Below are 19,619 nucleotides of genomic sequence, written 5' to 3' on the forward strand. Positions count from 1 at the left end.
AAAAAAAAAAAATTTTTTTTATTGTGCCCCACCTTAAGGAAACTTCCCATCATACACGGATGACAAATATTTAAAAAATATTGTATCAACTATAATATTGAAGCAATTTTGTATTTATTTTGTTAAAGAGAAATATTTCTATAGGAAATTGCAAAGAGTAATCTTAAGAAAGTTAGCTTTTACATTCTTATCCAAATTGAAGGTAAAGTGTAGTTTTGTTAAAAGGAATTAAATTGTAGAATTTGAATGACTCAATTCTTGACTGGAAGAAGCATTCATAAGTTCAGGTAAGATAGTCAGAATAGAGTTTTCCTTCTCATCATTTCTGGCTCAGAGTCATAAACTTAATTTCTCTGATGTAATGAAGATCCCTGAACCATTCCTAAATGTTCATTTGGCAGCTGTTGATCATTTATCTATGTCAATTGGTTCAAAGTTGAAATCACAGAGTGAGAAGTAAGAAAGAAGATTGTATCTGAGGGTGTTGAATATTTTGTGGCATCGCTGAATTAAATTGATGAAACAGTTTGAAAGATTTCCTATGTAAGTCTGTATTTGGTTATGATATATATTTTATATTATCATACTTGCATGGAGCCTCAGGGAAATCAAACACTGCTGTCAACTTTCTATATCAATTAAAGTGTGTTATGGTACTTTAAGCTGCAGGATATTTGCTCTTCTATCCAGAACATAGATTTTGCATGGTATTTTGAACATTTTAACCTAATTTTATGGTTGAGATGCCAGAAATTGATTTATGTATTGTTGTCATCTTACAGCACTGCCTGTTGTTTCCCTTGAGTCTGCTGAAAGACCAAATTACTTCCTACGCACTGGTGAAAGTGATAATCTACGATTAGTGCAATGGGAGGACAACCAACATTTCCAGAAAGCCGCAACATTCATCCATCACCAGAGCAACTGGATCCCAGGCTACAGTACCTTTGAATTGTACAGCAGGAAAGGATATTTCATCTCGCTGACACCATCAGTGGTGAAAGTAGCTCAGTATGAGCACGCAGAATCATTTAAATTCTCAAGTAGCTTCAGAATTGAGGGTAAGTGACTGAAGGCCTGTACAACTTCCTGAAACTCAATGGATGCACTTGGTAGGATTTATTAGACTGATGGAATAACTTTGTCTGTAGAAACAGATCTAATATTTAAAAATGTCCTTTTTTGTGAAGAGTTATTGTATTTTGTGTTAAGTGTTTTAAGGGAACACAGGACATTTTGTTATTTTGACACTTTGCCACTGGTTTCCTCCATGAATGCCCTCCTTGTCAATTACGTGTCTGCCTTGCCAGCATCGTAATTCCCAGTAATACTTCACTCATAATACTTACATTAAAATATAAGCTACACAAGTGCTGGTTTAGTACAATTCAAAATGGTCTTTTCCTTTATTTTAACCCTATGGATGGTTGCTCGCGATACCAGAGCATACGATACAGCCTTGCAATGCTTCATCTGAGCAAGCCTCAATGCAAGAAGTGCAACTGTATTACTTAACAACAAGGCTGAGCCTGATCAAAGATGGACTTCAGCCCATTCTTACTGGCCATTCACATTTGCCTAACTCCTGGCTGGAGAGGGACTGGTGCAGAAAGACTAAAACACTGATTGCAGTGAGCCCAGCTCACTGCACATTTGATATTGATTATTTCAAACATTTCCATTATCACACAGTACTTTGAGTTATAAGATCAACCCTTAAATATTACAATACCACAATATCAACACATGAATCAACAACTGAAGCTTCTCAAAGATAGTAAGTCTATGGATGGGAGTGGTATGGAGGGCTATGGTGCAGGTGCCGGTCAATAGGACTAGGCAGAATAGCATTACAACATGGACTAGATGGGCCAAAGGGCCAGTTTCTGTGCGGTAGTCCTCTATGATTCTAAAATATACTGTATGTCAGATCAATGTTTATTATATCACATGATACAATTAATTTTGGTGCTTCCAGTTAATAATTCCATTTAGTGTATTGAACAACAGTGTAGTATGACAGTGGGAAGGTGTGTACCGGAACAGTGGAACCGGAGGAAATAGCAGAGGTACTTAATGAATACTTTACTTCAGTATTCACTATGGAAAAGGATCTTGGTGATTGTAGTGATGACTTGCAGCAGACTGAAAAGCTTGAGCATGTAGATATTAAGAAAGAGGATGTGCTGGAGCTTTTGAAAAGCATCAAGTTGGTTAAGTCGTCGGGACCGGATGAGATGTACCCCAGGCTACTGTGGGAGGCGAGAGAGGAGATTGCTGAGCCTCTGGCAGTGATCTTTCCATCATCAATGGGGATGGGAGAGGTTCTGGAGGATTGGAGGGTTGAGCATGTTGTTCCTTTATTCAAGAAAGAAAGGAGAGATAGCCCAGGAAATTATAGATCAGCGTGTCTTACTTCAGTGGTTGGTAAGTTGATGGAGAAGATCCTGAGAGGCAGGATTTATGAACATTTGGAGAGGTATAATATGATTAGGAATAGTCAGCATGGCTTTGTCAAAGGCAGGTCGTGCCTTATGAGTCTGATTGGATTTTTTGAGGATGTGACTGAAACACATTGATTAAGGTAGATATAGTGTATATGGATTTCAGCAAGGCATTTGATAAGGTACCCCATGCAAGGCTTATTAAGAAAATAAGCAGGCATGGGATCCAAGGGGACATTGCTTTGTGGATCCAGAACTGGCTTGCCCACAGAAAGCAAAGAGTGGTTGTAGACGGGTCATATTCTGCATGCAGGTTGGTGACCAGTGGTGTGTCTTAGCGATCTGTTCTGGGACCCCTACTCTTCGTGATTTTTATAACTGACCTGGATGAGGAAGTGGAGGGATGGGTTAGTTAGTTTGCTGATGGCACAAAGGCTGGGGGTGTTGTGTTTAGTGTGGAGAGTTATCAGAGGTTACAGCGGATCATTGACAGGATGCAAAACTGGGCTGAGAAATGGCAGATGGAGTTCAACCCAGATAAGTGTGAAGTGGTTCATTTTAGAAGGTCAAATATGATGGCAGAATATAGTATTAATGGTAAGACTCTTGGCAGTGTGGAGGATCAGAGGGATCTTGGGGTCTGAGTCCATAGGACACTCAAAGCTGCTGTGCAGGTTGACTCTGTGGTTAAGAAGGCATACGGTGTATTGGCCTTCATCAATCGTGGAATTGAATTTATTTAGGACCCTGGTCAGATCCCACTTGGAGTACTGTGCTCAGTTCTGGTCGCCTCAGTACAGGAAGGATGTGGAAGCCATAGAAAGGGTGCAGAGGAGATTTACAAGGATTTTGCCCAGACTGGGGAGCATGCCTTATGAGAATAGGTTGAGTGAACTTGGCCTTTTCTCCTTGGAGCAACGGAGGATGAGAGGTGACCTGATAGCGGTGTATAAGATGACGAGAGGCATAGATTGTGTGGATAGTCAGAGGCTTTTTCCCAGGGCTGAAATGGTTGCAACAAGAGGACACAGGTTTAAGGTGCTGGGGAGTAGATATAGAGGAGATGTCAGGGGTGAGTTTTTTACCCAGAGAGTAGAGAGTGCGTGGAATGAGCTGCTGGCAACGGTGGTGGAGGCGGATATGATAGGGTCTTTTAAGAGACTTTTGGATAGGTACATGGAGCTTAGAAAAATAGAGGGCTATAGGCAACCCTAGTAATTTCATGTTCGTCATGTTCGGTACAACTTTGTGGGCCAAAGCGCCTATATTGTGCTGTAGGTTTTCTATGTTTCTATATGATTCTATGTAATGTACCAATCAGATCAAATGTATTTTTATTACTTTCTCACTTTACAAATAAAATGTGTGAATTGCATCTGGAAAACCACTTATGAAAAGAAAAGTCACATATCTATGGTACGTTATGAGATGGAAATACAAACTGGAGTGAATCAGAAACATATATTGTATTAGCATTCCTTCTAGCTGCAATTCACCCACTTTTTCACTTGAATGTATCATGTATAGATTACTTCATTGCAAATCTTAATCTGGGTTGGAATGTAATAATGCTGAAGTTGAAATATTAACAGTTTAATAGTTCTGAGCTGCACTTTGAGTAACCAGCAAAGTTCCCATTTTTAATTTTATTTCTGATTATCAAATTTTGGCTTGTATCAAATCCCAAATGAGCTTCCATTTAATTTCCTAATATAAATATATTTAGCTTGTCTGTAAGTAGCCACGTTACTAAGTACACAAAACTAAATATTGAAGGGGTGAGGTGTGAGAAACAGAAATATGCAGTGTATGATCCAATCTTTGTCAGGCTTTAACTTCTCATTAGGGTAGAATTCCACGTCATGATATTTCCCTTTCTTGGTGTTGGATGCTTTAGACATTCTTATCATTCTGTTCAATGGAAATGGTGAATAGAAATGATTTGAAAAGAGGGCAATGGGGCTAAGAGGGGAAATGGATCAGCCATGATGAAATGGCGGAGCGGACTCGATGGGCCAAATGGCCTAATTCTGCTCCTATATCTTATGATCTTATACATTTATTTTAATTGTCATTTATCAGAAGAAAAACAAAATTGTACTCAAGACGTCTCAATTAATATGGTTTTTTAGTGTTCTTGTCAGTTTTGATCTCTTCAAGTTACTTTTACATTCCATCCCTGTGGGAAACAAGTGCATGCAGACATCATTACCCAAGTCCTTTTTTTCCAATCTTTTTATGAATACCACTTAGTTCCACTTGCTGTATAATAGATGTTATAAAATAACTGCTGGATTCACATATGGCAAATAGATATGGTCATATAAAGTACAAGACTGAGCCCTTTGCTTTCTTGCGGTTGGATCTTTCATTAGACCATGTATTTTCTACGGTACAAAAGCAATTGAATAATCCTGAAGCACTGAAATGTAAAAGGAGTAGCCTTGCAAGTCGGGGATATATTGCTGAAACTAACACTACTCAGCATTGCTCTCTGAACAATGCTCTCTTCAAGGCTGTTTTGCTGCATAGATTTAGCCCTTGCTTTTTACCCATGACCCTCTGCATATAAAGAGTCAGTTTATACTCTAAAGGGGAAAAGGTTGTGCTGTTCACGGAAGTTGCCTGTAACCATATCTTCTGATTACCACAGCTGTCTACATAGAAGGATAAGGAAAATATTTCAGTGTGTCTGTTTCTGGAAGTTCATATTTATATAGCAATATTACGATAAAATCACATTTTGTGGATGCTTTATGCATTGGTTTTTACTTGACTGTGCAAGGTTACGTTTCCTATTTAAGTGTGAAGTACACTTCTTCAAGTATATTATTCAGTTATAGTTAGACTCTCCAGTAAGTTGGTATTTTACAATTTGATATCTAAATTTAGTAAAACATTTTAAAATAAAGAACATTTCAACTTTTTCTTCTTTGCACTGTTATCCTATTGTTTAGAAGCTTTAGCTCTTAGTTAATACAAACCATTTGTTAGTTTCCTAGATTCCACATGAACTCTTGTACACTGTAACAACTATAAGAAGCCTCAAGGCAGGCTCTGTTATCATGTGACATCTGCTCCTGCCCCTTTGCTTGCCTTTGTAGTAATGCTAATAAAAATGCTCCTCTGGCCGTTTACAGACAGTTTCAAGTAATGAATATGGACTCATTCAGATTCTTTAACTTTCTTTCATTTGTGGGTCACTAATATTTTGGAAAGGCAGCAACGTTCCCACACACTATGAAAAATCAGGTTCAAGTTTATTGTCATCTGACTGTACAAATATATAATCGAATTCCTCCAGACCACAATGCACCCCAAAACAAAATATTACTATAAAGCAGTTAACAGAATATATAGTGGATTCAGGTTAACTGGGACAGCTGCTTATTTGGAACAACTCTTAAAGAACAAAATACTAATTGAGAAAACATCTGGGATTCCACTCATTTATTTAGGACACTGTGCCATTTAGTTGGGATAGAAGACTATTGGCAAACTGCTTCTAACTAGCACCAGTTGCGTGAGTTTGTGTGGCTGTTAGACACCACAGGTGCTTAGAGTGAACAGTTTTTGAATAGCATTAATTGCGTGTGTTTGTGTTTAAAAAGCAGAGATTTTTGTTACTGATTGTGGGCGAGAACAAAGCAGTCAGACAATTTAGAATTATTTTGCTCACTGCAGTTTCAAGCATTTAGGCTTGAAGAGGTCAGTAACAACCAGGAGTGAAAATGAAATTATTTCACTACTTCAAGTTAGAAGCTACAAAGAATTTGAAGGTATCGGAAGTTATCTTGAATATTACAGTGAAAATGAAGATTTGGAATTTGCAATAGTTGAAAGCGTTGTATGAAGACAGACTATTTTTACACTCGGTGTATGCTAATTTTGTTAATTTACAGTCAATGAAAAGAACACAGCAGGGTGTGGTAGTTACCCTTCCTATTGATGATGGCAGTGAAAACTGGATGGGAGAGCTTTTATTGTGGAAAAGCCATTGCAATGGGACAGTTCCCTGCTTTTGACCTCTGAAGTCTGGGTCTCATTACAAGCTGGGATTTCTCTTGGTTGTAGTGGACACTGATAACACTTTTGTGCTTTCTCATGGCCTTCACTCTCCACAAAGCATTGCAGGACCACCTTCTTGGCTGTTGGATCTCACTGTTGATCTCATCCTAGTCCTCTGGAGCTGACTTCAATGCTAGGACAGGGAAGTCCCTGTTTCACTGGGGTATGAGGCCCACTGGTACCATCACCTGGTTTAGTCCACCTGACACCAGGGTGTAGCTGCTGTCACATGCAAACAGGTACTTGCAGCCAAGGTGGGAACTGAGTGTCCAGTGGTACCCAAAGGTGAGTGAGCAGTCGTAGAACGAACACGACAAGCCCCTCCGCCAGAGGTGATTCTCCTCCCTCCCTACATGTATAGCAGCATACACTGGATAAATTCTTCCATCGATAACAATTAGGAGCTAATACACCATTTTATAGAACTCTTACTACATAGGCAGTGTTGGAATTGGTTCTGCATTTTATTTAAATACATAGTTTGCTACTTAGGTAAATGGTAGTTTGTCTTTTTTATACCTTCCAAAGGGTTTAAAGGATTCATTTTATTATCAAAGTATGCATGTACAATTCTACCGATATTTGTCTACTTCAGATAGGTACCGAAAAACCATGGTTTTTGATGAAAGAAAAGACATCAACTCCCCCCCCCAGCATGAAAAAGAAAAGAAACAAAACTCACAGACTCCAAAATCCCCCCTCCCAGCAGCAAAAAAAGCGACAGTAACAGTCCCAGACCTCCTCACTCGCAGAAGAGAGTAACACCAAACCCCTCTTACACACAAAAACATTAACAGATCATCCACCCACCAATCAGACACAAGAGAGAAAACGTCAAAAAACTGAAGGAAATCGATACATCACATACAGTAAATCTCAAAGTATCAGGAACATCTTTTTGCCTGCATATGAGGAGAGCAGCTGCAGGAACTCGGTCCTTACAAAAAGAGTGACTGCTGAACCAGGTCCTAATGCCACCTACCCAGGGCCAAACGCACCGATCTGGCTGCTGACTATCTCTGTTGGGCGCCAGTGTTGGGCACCATATTCACCTCCACACTTCAATCTTCCTCACCGCTTCAAGATGACGTTGTTCATGATCCCGCGCCTCGTCTCTGGTCTTCTCCATGAGTCAGCTTGTGTTCTTGGTCCTTTTTGGCACCCCGTCTCTAATCTTCATGGGGCAGCTCTCTGGACACAGCATAGTTATGGATCCTTCAACTGAGTTCTAAACTGTACTTCACTGTTTCCATAACACGCACAAGACAAAAAGACCAAGTAGAAGACATAGAAAAAGTGAAATAATTGGAGAGATTTGCAGTCTGAAAGATATCACCTGAGGAATTGTTATTCGCTGGCATCATCTTGAATACTTATGTGAAACTTCGGCTAATTGGGACAGCAGTTTAATTTGACCAAAATGTACTGGTCCTGATGTGTCCCAATTAATTGGAACGCACTGTAATCAAATTGCATGTAGTATGCATCGGGGTAAACTGTAAAAGGGTTGCTGTCCTAGTGACGAGACCTCAGTTGTGGCAAGGTATTCATTAGTCTCACAGCCTGAGGGAAGAAGTTGTTACCTAGTCTGGCAGTTATAGTCCTGATGCTCCTTTACCTCCTTAACCTCCTTACTGACAGCAGTGCGTCAAAGAGATTGTGGGATGGGTAGCAGGAGTCCTTAACAATGCTCTGGCCTTTGTCTGCATTGCTCCGGATAAATGTCACAATTTTACCATCTTCTGCAGGGCTTTGTGGCCCAATGCCTAACCCTTCCCTACCACACAGGACACTAGATGGTGCTCCTATAGACAGCCGATAGACTGGGGGCTGGGAGACGTGCACACCTCAGTCTCCTCAGAAGGTGTAGATGCTGCAGTGCCTTCTTGATTAGCGAGGAGCTGTTGTGGGTCCAGGTTAGATCATCCATTACATATTGAACGTGAAATTTTTTCTATTTGTTTTCATTCTTATTACTTCTGAATCTTATAGAAGTCACCACATAGACCTTTGCACATTGATTACGTGACTAATGAGAGGGCTAAGGAACTGGTAGAAGCAGGAGTACACACAGCAGCTGGGCACAGAGCAACTCTATTGGAGAAATCTACAGTTCAATTCAAACAAGCAAAACGTGATAATAAAGTTGTGGTCACTCCAAAAATATTTTTAAAAAATCACATAAAAATAAAAATTATACTTTTATACAGAAGTACAATTCTTTTTCTATTCTTAATCATACATGTGAAAATTAAAATTAAAAGAAAATAAGTATAATGTTTAAGCTAAGAATTTTGAGTAATTGTTTAAGAGTGCATTGATGCTCAGGATGGCAAAGTAACTTATATATTGCTTTCCAAAATGATACTGAGTTCTCTGTAGTCAAGTATTAAATAGGTTTGTCTTCCTGCACTACAACTCAAGTGGAGAGATGAATTTTTGAATGTTTTAAAGATTCAATTAATTATTTAATTCTGGGTATTGAATATAGAATCAGTCAATCCACAAATGTTTCATGCTTATACATATTTAAAACTATACATTAGGCTTCCTAGTCTATTCCTAAAGTATCTACAGTGCCAATCTTTGGAAAGTTACATTGGGATATACCAACTGCATGCCTTAGCTTTCTTTAAACTTTCTATTGACTGAAACTATCCAGTTCAAAAAGTATTGAGGATCAAAATGATATAAACATGATGGGAATTACATTAGAATGGAGAAATTTGGGGTATATTTTAGGGAAGAATAAGACTTTATGCAGGGTTTGGACAGAAGCTGGTCTGCTGGCTACAATATTAAAGATCTGTAACAACTGGTCCTCTTTATAGCATGTCTATTGCCAAGAACCCTCTAAAGTGTAGGAGGCCTTGTCTAGGAACAGCTCACTTTGTGGACTCCACATTTTCCATTGATGTGGGCCTTAGTATCTTTCTGGATGGTGGTTTCATTAAGGACAGGATTATGAGAAATGTAATGAGTGATATCATTGTACTGGTTCCTTTCCATTTAAGCCACAACAGCTTTTCATGCAAATCAGTTTGTTGCTCTGTTAGCACAGAATTGATAATACTGTGTACTGAGGAATTTTTTTCCCCTCATTCCATCAATAACTTTGCTAGCTTTAGATAGATTTCCCTGGGGAGTTCCCAGTGACTCTTTGTAATGATGGTTTTGCAACTAGTAGAAACATGATAGGAGAGGACTTTTTTTCCCCAGAGCACAATAATTTGATTTGCTTTGTGTAGGAATTAGGTATTTTGCTGTTCTTTTTTTCTGGGGGGGGGGTATGGTAGTGTTAAACATAGGGAAGAGGCCACTATTAATACAACAAATTTTCTTTCAGAAAGCAGCGAGGTTATACCATACAGAACCATGTGTGAGTTTCGATATGTAGCATGCGCCAGTCCTTGCATCAAGACATGCAGTGACCCTCATGCAATAGCCTGCAAGTTTTTATCACCGTAAGTGTAATGTTTTAATCAACTTGGAGAGCACAGGATTTACTTTTTCCATTTGCTATATTGTATATAATTTGTAACATTTACAATATTTAATGGTTACTGAATGCTTGGTGAAAATGGAGATTTCTGTAACAGGTTGAAAGTTTAACCCATTCCCACCCTCCTTACTGATTATGTGTATTCACTCTTCCGGTTAAGCTGTGATGCGCACGGCCGCACAGTAATGGAAATGCTCCCACGCACATAGCCTTCGTTGCTGCCCAGCTGGAATTTTCAGTTCCTGTAAAAATTTCCTCCTCAGAGCAATGGCAGGTCCATGCAGCTGTAAAAAAGTTAGAGCGAATGTTGTATGTAATTTATAGATGAGGGTTCTGCAGTGGATGTGATCTACATGGATTTTAGTAAGGCATTTGACAAGGTTCCACATGGTAGACTTATTCAGAAAGTCAGAAGGCATGGGATCCAGGGAAGTTTGGCCAGGTGGATTCAGAATTGGCTTGCCTGCAGAAGGCAGAGGGTTGTGGTGGAGGCAGTACATTCAGATTGGAGGGTTGTGACTAGTGGTGTCCCACAAGGACCTGTTCTGGAACCTCTACTTTTCGTGATTTTTATTAACAACCTGGATGTGGGGGTAGAAGGGTGGGTTGGCAAGTTTGTAGACGACACAAAAATTGGTGGTGTTGTAGATAGTGTAGAGCATTGTCAAAGATTGCAGAGAGACATTGATAGGATGCAGAAGTGGGCTGAGCAGTGGCAGATGGAGTTCAACCCAAAGGAGTGTGAGGTGGTACACTTTGGAAGGACAAACTGCAAGGCAGAGTATAAAGTAAATGGCAGGATACTTGATAGTGTGGAGGAGCAGAGGGATCTGGGGGTACATGTCCACAGATCCCTGAAAGTTGCCTCACAGGTAGATAGGGTAGTTAAGAAAGCTTATGGGGGTGTTAGCTTTCATAAGTCGAGGGATAGAGTTTAAGAGATGCGATGTAATGATGCATCTTTATAAAACTCTAGTTAGGCTACACTTGGAGTACTGTGTCCAGTTCTGCAGTTCTGGTTGCCTCACTATAGGAAGGATGTGGAAGCATTGAAAAGGGTACAGAGGAGATTTACCAGGATGCTGCCTGGTTTAGAGAGTATGGATTATGATCAGAGATTAAGGGAGCTAAGGCTTTACTCTTTGGAGAGAAGGAGGATGAGAGGAGACATGAAAGAGGTATACAAGATATTAAGAGGAATAGACAGAGTGGACAGCCAGCGCCTCTTCCCCAGGGCACCACTGCTCAGTACAATAGGACATGGCTTTAAGGTAAGGGGAGGGAAGTTCAAGGGGGTTATTAGAGGAAGGTTTTTCACTCAGAGAGTGGTTGGTGCGTGGAATGCACTGCCTGAGTCAGTGGTGGAGGCAGACACACTAGTGAAGTTTAAGAGACTACTAGACAAGTATATGGAGGAATTTAAGGTGGGGGGTTATATGTGAGGCAGGGTTTGTCAGCACAATATTGTTGGCCGGAGGGCCTGTAATGTGCTGTACTATTCTATGTTCTATGTAATTTATCCATAATTATTTATGTATAAAATTGCCTCAAAATCTAAACATCGCTCATCTCATTATTAGAATACTGAGACATTTGCTGAATCATACACTTACCATTTGCCCTGTTGATTAAAACCTCCTGGACCCACCACTTCCTTTATTCCCATGACTTGTCTCAGTTCCTGCAAACCTCTCTCACAATCATTGCTTCTGTATCCAATTCAGCAGATATGCCAACTCCCACTTCTCTCCCAAGCCACTCACCTAAACTGTCGCCTTCCATCCCTCATTCCAACTTTGTGTCACTCTTTTCTTGTTTTTGTGTCTGCATTTCTACCTTAAAATCTGCTCTGGTTCACTACAATTCCATGTTATCTGCCCCTCATGCCATGGGGTTTTTTTTCAAGTCAGCTTCCACCAGCTCTCGTTGAGTCCATTTCATCACCGAGATCAGTTTGCTGGTCCTGTGACACATTCTAAAAAGCTTCTGCTGAGATTTTAATTCTCATTGACATTTTAAATAATTCCATCATTTCATGAAGTCCCTACTTTCCTTGCTAATCTGTTCTAAATATTAATAGTCCCCATACTCCTGTCTACAGTTGTTACAGTCTTGAAAACCATCTCTCCATCTCCAACTTTCAAATGAGTCCTCGAATTCCTCAACCTCTCTTTTTCTTTTGTAGTGCAGAGTATCTGAAAATGATGTAGAATTTAAGCAGGCCATTTAACCTGCACTTCATTCCCAGAGATAACTGTCTGGAAGTTGTGTAAAGTTGGCTCTTCCTTTTGAAACTTGCACAAGCATTTTGGATGAGTCATTCCTGTTATGTCTTGTAAGTTCAAAACATAAAACTAATTCAACGAAAGACCGAGTGTCCAAGAATGAGGACCTAACTTCGTCTTTACTTTAAGCGAGGTGTGCATGTATCATGTTGTAATGTGATGATGTATGCAATTAATGTTTTTAATATATAATCCATAATTATTTAAATAAACAAGAATGCTTAATCTATATGTATGCACATATACACAGAAGATTACTCAAATATAACTGAGATGTTAAATGCTCAGCAATTCCATTTGAAGCTGAACTGTGCAGTGATGCCTGGATTTGTGCATGCTTAGAGATGGAATTCCAAGCCTTTGTTGACTTGTTGAAAGGGGAATAACAGGCCTTACTTTCAATGCGTGCATGATAGATATCATTGAACAGTCTACCCCTCTCCACCTTGCCCACTGACAGTAAAGAGTCTGAAAGTTATGAGCACTCAAAGTTGTGAACACGCATACAGCAGGGTGAAGAGTCCTGCCAAAGGGTTGGTCTCGGCCTGAAACATCAACTGTACTTTCTTCCTGTAGATGCTGCCTGGTCTGCTGAGTTCCTCCGGGATTTTGTGTGTGTGATTTTCTCTGGTTTGTGATTGGAGCAAGCTCTTCTGTCCAACTCATCCATTACCATTCAAGGTGTCCTCTTGAGCTAGTGCCACTTGCATGCATTTGGTCCATATACCTTGAAACCTTCCTTATCCATATGCCTGTCAAATGTCCGTTAGGTATTGTAATTGTACCCACTTCTACCACTTCCTCTGGCAGCAAGTGACCATATACCCACTACTGACTGTGTCCCTTTAATCTTTCTCCTCTCACATTAAGCCTATTCCCTGTAGTTTTAAAAACCCCTACCCTGGGAAATAGGCTATGACCATCCACCTTATCTATGCCCCCTGCTCATGATTTCATAATCCTCTAAAAGGTCACCCCTGCCCCCCCCCCCCGGCCTCCTAGGCTCCAGGGAAAACAGTCCCAATATCCCAATATATCCAGTCTTAGGGTGTCCTGTCCCAACACCATAGTTCTAAACCTTTTCAACACCCTTTCCAAGCTTAAGGATAGTCTTCCTGTAGCTAGAAGACCAGAAATGCATGTAATACTCTAGATGCACCCTTACTAATGTTACATGATGTTCCAACTCTTGTTTTCAATGCCTGACCAAGAACGGCAAGAATGCCAAATACCTTCTGCACCATCCTGTCTACCTGTGGCACAACTTTCAGTGAAATATGTACTTGCGTATATTGGTAAGCAGCCCTTGGCGAAGGCGGACGTTGAAGGTAATGGTGAATATAACCATCACATACCAGCACAACCTCTGGTTAATTGAAGAAAATAATATTTGAAGATGAAGACTGTTTGGTGCAAAGCTCACAGGCAACAGTGATGCGTCATAATCAGCAATCAAAGAGGCAAACAACCCGTACCAAGCTGCCCTTAGTAGACACCCATGAGAAATTGCTGCACTGCCTCCAGTGTGCCAGCACAGTTCCAGCTGAGCGAGGGAAATTTTGTTCAAAGAAGAAAACGTCAATCCTAACAGCAAACTCATTCTACTGGGTAGCTGTGATTCCTGCCGTCCCATGTGCTTCAGAGATGTGCACAACATTGCTGCCCAGAAGTAACTACAATTTACAAACCAGTGAACAGGAACGTGGCGGGGAACCATATAAACCATGTAATTACAGCACGGAAACAGGCCATCTCGGCCCTTCTAGTCCGTGCTGAACGCTTACTCTCACCTAGTCCCACCGACCTGCACTCAGCCCATAACCCTGTCCCACAGCCAGAGAAACATCTTTAACTATGGCCCAATTAATATTCTGAACAATTCAAATAGGCATTCTGTAGTCTATCAGTCTGAAAGTGGAAGCAGACAAAGCAAAGGGCTTTATTCTACCTTCCAGGGAATAAAGTGCTAACCTATTCAGTCTTTCCTTGTAACTCAGCTCCTCCAGACCTGGCAACATCCTTGTAGACCACCCATGAAGAATGTCAGGTAGATAGGGGTATACCATCTATGTACCTGACATCCAAATCCAGCACTACCCGAGCCCCATCATGGACAGAGATTTTCAGGACAGAAGATAAACGATGTATTCAATGCCTGCTTGAAGAATGAATAACATCTGTTCCATTTCTTTAGAATCCCTAGTCTGTGATAGCTCAAAATAGAGAAGAATCCAGGAAGGTTATGAGATCCCCGAGTCTATAGTGGGGGCACTTGGAGGCCAACTGCACACAGCAGGAGGAGTGGACAACATGCCAAAAAAAAAGCATCCACCTCATCAGATATCACTTGCCAACCTGCAGTAGAGCCTACGAATCCCACGTAAGATCCTGCACTCGCCTCAGAACTAGCAAAACTGGAGGGGAAACAAGCTATTTTCATCCCAGAAAGACGATCAAAGTTGACATGTAATTTGTCTCCTCACCACCAGATGGCACATTTTGCAGCATTGTCATTTCGAACATTTCAAGATTGTTTATTGCCATTCTTCAGAACAGCAGTGTAACAGAGAATGAAATGATTGGTACTCTGGATTTGATGAAGCATAAAAAAACCACAATGATAATAAAATCACAATAAATATAAATATAAAAGCAATCCTATAAAACACAATGAACAAGTCTTATATACATAGACTGATTTTACGTCCATAAAGTGTTGCTAGATGATGTGTATGTAGTAATGTAGGGGAACCAGACCACTACCTCCAAGAGAACCACAACTTTGTCGTAGTATTTGGAAGCTTGTGTGCCTCAATGACCTGGAGAACTATGTTCGCTGGAGTCAAACCTTGTGCTTTGGCACTTGGTACGGTCACCCATATCAAACAGGTCAAAGGGTAGGGCAGTCCCACCGGTCCTTCAGGTTCAGGGGTTCAGCTCAGGGCTAACGACCCTGCCTGGTCAAGAAACAATTGTTACAAAAACAGCAATGAAGAATCTTTCTATACAGACAGACTATACCTTCATTGCTGCTCTGAACACCAGTGGCATTATGGGCAGCAAGTATCATACCATTACATGCACATCATATACATACATGTTATATATGGTACCCAATGGAGCTTTATATTTAAGAAGTAGCTAAGATTTTATGTAAAATGTTTAAATACATACTCATTTATAACTATCTGTTAGGATGGTAAGGGGAAAGTTTATATATCTAGAGGAATAATTTTGCAACGTGAAATAGTTGTAGATAATGATAGAAATAACTAGTGACTCCGTCAGTGGAAAGAGAAATGAAATTCGGGTCAATGTAATCTGTTTCTCACTCCTCAAATGCTGCCAAGTATCTTGTTTATATTTCGCTTTTATTTTAGATTAATAACTGTATTTTCTTACACCTATTTACATAAAACTTACCATTTCACCTTACAGAGGAGCAAGTCTTAATTCTAAAGGTGGTGGATTAGCTGCCTTCTTGGAGTACCCTGGGTAGAATGGTTCAGTGACATTGGGAGCTATGGACCTCAGATTATTATTGCAGGGAAATGTTGAACTGCCCGACTGCTCCTGAAGGGAAGTGGAAGAAAACACTGTCCATGAGGCTTTTCCCTCCTTTCAGTGATTGCCAAATGGCTGCAGCATATTAGCAGCTTAAACACCCAATCTGCCATTCGAAGGTCCAGAGAGATTAAAGAGAAGAGCAGAGGAAGTACAAAGATCTTGTCCAATTATCTGCACCCCGAGGGGTTTAAACAAAGTGGCACAGATAGTGGACTCCTTGGTCAAAGTTTAGATAGATGGGGGGGGGGGTTCTTTGAAGTATATGGACAAGTATAAAGGACATGGCAAGTTAGATGCTGAGGCATTTCTACTGGTAGGAAAATCTTGAATGAGGGGTCATGAAGACAGTATGAGGGGGTTGGTCTTTTAAAACTGAAATGTGTGGGAATTTCTTTTTATAGCGCGTGGCAAGTCTCTGGAATTCCTTATCTCAGAGGTCTGTGGAGCTGAGATTATTGGAGCTGCTTAAATAGGTGGAGGAATTGTTTTTGAAAGATCATGGACGGGGGTTAGAGAGGACAGGCGCTGAAGAGGTGTGAAGCCTGATGCTTATCAGCCATAGTCATGTGGAGTGGCAGAGCAGGCTGACTGGACTACTCTGGCTTCCATTTTCTTGTGTCATCATTCTCAAAGGAGAAGAAATAAACCATTATATATATATTTTTAATCACACAGGGTGGAGGGATGTATGGCACATTGCCCAAAGGACATGCTGTTTGATGAAGTCACACTCAGATGTGTTCATCCAGTGGACTGTGAGTGTCTCCGTTTATTGAATTCCTTGTATTCCATTTCTTTGGTTATTATTCATTAAGGTGAGAGGTAAAAGTTGCAACAAAAATCTTTGTTTGCCTTTGAAAATATTTCTTTGTTTCCTCGTTCATGCTTATCACTCAATCAACATTACTGGAACAGGTGACCTATATAATCATTGTACTATATTGCTGTTAGTGTGAACACTGTACGTAATCCCATTCAACAACTACACAACCACCGTACCAAAGTACTTCATTGACTTTGAACTGCTTTGGGGTCTGAAAAGAATGTGGAAGTTGCTATATAAATGCAGGTCTTTATTTATTTTATTGAGCATTGGTAATTCAGATCATTGGAATATTATTGTAGAAATATCAACTATAATGCAACTAAATTAAAACAATACAGTTCTTATAATACTTTATATAGTTAAATTAATTAATGGCTTACAAAAATTAAAATAGTTTAGAGCTAAAGACATTGTAAAGAGGTACCTCTCCAGATCAGAGGTTCCCAAATTAGAGTCCATGGGCCCTTCGGTTAATGGTTGGGGTCTATGGCAAAAAAAAAGTTGGGAACCCTACTCTAGATCCATAATTCATAACTGAAAAATACCAACTGTGTAAGATTCCTTTTCTTACAATAAAAGCGGGGAAATAATGGAAAATTCAAAGAAAGCAATAAAGTTTATGGATACTTGTAACAATGGAAGATATATTAATTGTTTATTTTCTAACAGGTATCAATGTAACTGCAACAGATTTACCTTATCTAACACCAACAACATCTACAAGAACTGAGGCAGTGTCCAGATCATCTACCACACCAATGACTCTAACAGTAAGACAGTTAATGACTTCCATTACTGGCCCATCAACATCTCATTCAACAATGACAACAGTTCCCTCAAAACCCGTGGTAACTACCTCTACATCGGCTCACACAACATCTTTTTCATCCATGGAACTTCCAACCTTAAGTTCTACAAAGGCCACTCTACCATCTGTTGGGAGTACTAGTGCAATGAATGGGACAACAGTGGTTCCAGGTCCACTTCGAACCCCCATTTCACCTACTGAGAAGGTGCTGCCTTCCATAAGTACTGCTTTTCCAACTAGCAACAGGTCTGAAGTGGTAACTTCCTCAACACGTGCTGCAGAAACTACTGTTCAGCCAGAAGTTATAAAGACTCAGTATAGTACACCCAGTGAAAGTACAATGTTGAGTGGACAGACGAAAGTGGAGAAGGCTGAAATCACAACAGAGGCGATTACCAGCCAGCCTGAAGCACCAGTTACCGCAAGCAAGGCAACTACCCTCTCTCCAGAAATCCCTGTCATCCATGAAACCACACCGACTTCTCCAGTTTCAGCTTCCTCTCCGAGTGTCCAGGAGAAAGCCACCTTGGAATTGTCCACTGCATCACCGGCTTCTCCATCTACTCCAACAGCACCTATTTCTGCAGCTCCATCTCGTTCTCAGCCAGAAGCTGCAATTACCTTTGGTATCTCAACAATACCCTCTTATTCTCAAACTGCACCACCATCAGTGACTCCAGCACCTTGCACAGTAGGGGCACATTAAGCTTTCTTTACCTTGAACAAAACCTGTAAAATAAAAACCTAAAAAAGTGCTAGAACTCTTTAAGTGCTTGTTGGAAATTTGAATAAACTCAGAATTTTTTATATTGACTCATATAGGTTCTCCCCAGGTTACTTCAGGATTCTGTTCCTAAGAAGTATTCATAACCCAAAGAGTTTGCACATTGGAAGATCTGCTGCCTGGCAAACTAAGGGTAGGGAATAGCTAAACCAGGAAAATTAACTCAAACCTTATGATATTACCACTAGATGAGTTCTGACTTGGCAGAAGATTCTGACAGCCTTGCAGCATCCAACATATCCATCAAGCCAGCCTTCCAAATGCTTGTTTGTACAGTATGTATATGCTGTAACCATGTCAGGGGTTCATAACCTGTGGAGGACCTGTATTAGTATGTTTTACTGTTTGATATGTTGCCTTCAGAAGAACAATAGATATTTCCATCATGGAGTCATAGAATCCTACCTACAGCACGGAAACTGGGATTCAGTCCTTTACCTCCTCACCCACCAGAGGGAACCATCTATAATTAATCTCAGCTTCCAGCACAAGGCCCATCACTCTCTATGTCTAGGCGATTCAAATGCTCATCTAGCCACTTCTTCTTAAATACTGTTAGCCACGCTTTTTCTACCATTCTCTCAGGCAATGCATTCCATTTCACTCTGTGTGAAAAGTTACCTTTAGATCTTGCACCCATTGCTCTAAATCGATATCCCTTTACTAAGATCTACCTCTCATTTGGAGCTGGGTTTTCTGCAGTCTACCCTCTAAATCTCCTCTGCACCCTCTCCAGGATATTTTTTTCCTATAGTGCGGTGAACAGAAATTCACAGTATTCCAGCTGAAATCTCACCAATATTTCATGAAGTTGGAGCATGCTGTCCCTGTTCTTGTATCCAACATCCTGACTAATGAAGACCAACATCCCATATGCCTTCTTCACCATGTTATCTACCTGCACCGTCACATTCAAGGGTAGATTCATAGATCTTCAAACCTCAAAACTTGATATTGTTCTCATTATCCCTATTCTGCCGATAATTACTCCTCCCAATCAGTTCTCTAGTACTAAGCTTTTAGTTTGTCAATTAGGAGCAGGCCAAGTTACTATCATTCAACATCACTGAAGTTTCTGAACAAGGGGATATTTTCCTGCCAGTTTTATACTTCCTGAAAATAAATGCCCAACCAGTGTTTAGAAGCAGGTGTTCACAACCATTTTTTGTTCTATGGACCAATACCATTAAGCAAGGGTCCTTGGACTCCAATTTGAGAACTTCTGGCAGAGTAGCTTGGATAGTTGCAAATCATATACCTACTTATATACTTAGGCAGGCAAATTTACATTGTTAGTTAATGAACTGTGGATACCACCCACAAGATCATCGTTCC

The 19,619-nt window shown here is 40.3% G+C and overlaps 1 protein-coding gene across 1 annotated transcript in view; it reads left to right on the forward strand.

The window, feature by feature from the left end:
* Positions 1-19,619, forward strand: part of otogl (otogelin-like) — a 164,528-nt gene that overhangs the window by 97,760 nt on the left and 47,149 nt on the right. Inside the window, exons 34-37 of the mRNA XM_059976457.1 lie at positions 783-1,061; positions 9,859-9,976; positions 16,542-16,621; positions 17,362-18,191. Of these exons, the coding sequence (XP_059832440.1) occupies positions 783-1,061; positions 9,859-9,976; positions 16,542-16,621; positions 17,362-18,191 (1,307 nt within the window). The remainder of the gene's footprint in view (positions 1-782; positions 1,062-9,858; positions 9,977-16,541; positions 16,622-17,361; positions 18,192-19,619) is intronic.

The sequence above is a fragment of the Hypanus sabinus genome, chromosome 8 (assembly GCF_030144855.1).
Source record: "Hypanus sabinus isolate sHypSab1 chromosome 8, sHypSab1.hap1, whole genome shotgun sequence".
Taxonomy (NCBI): domain Eukaryota; kingdom Metazoa; phylum Chordata; class Chondrichthyes; order Myliobatiformes; family Dasyatidae; genus Hypanus; species Hypanus sabinus.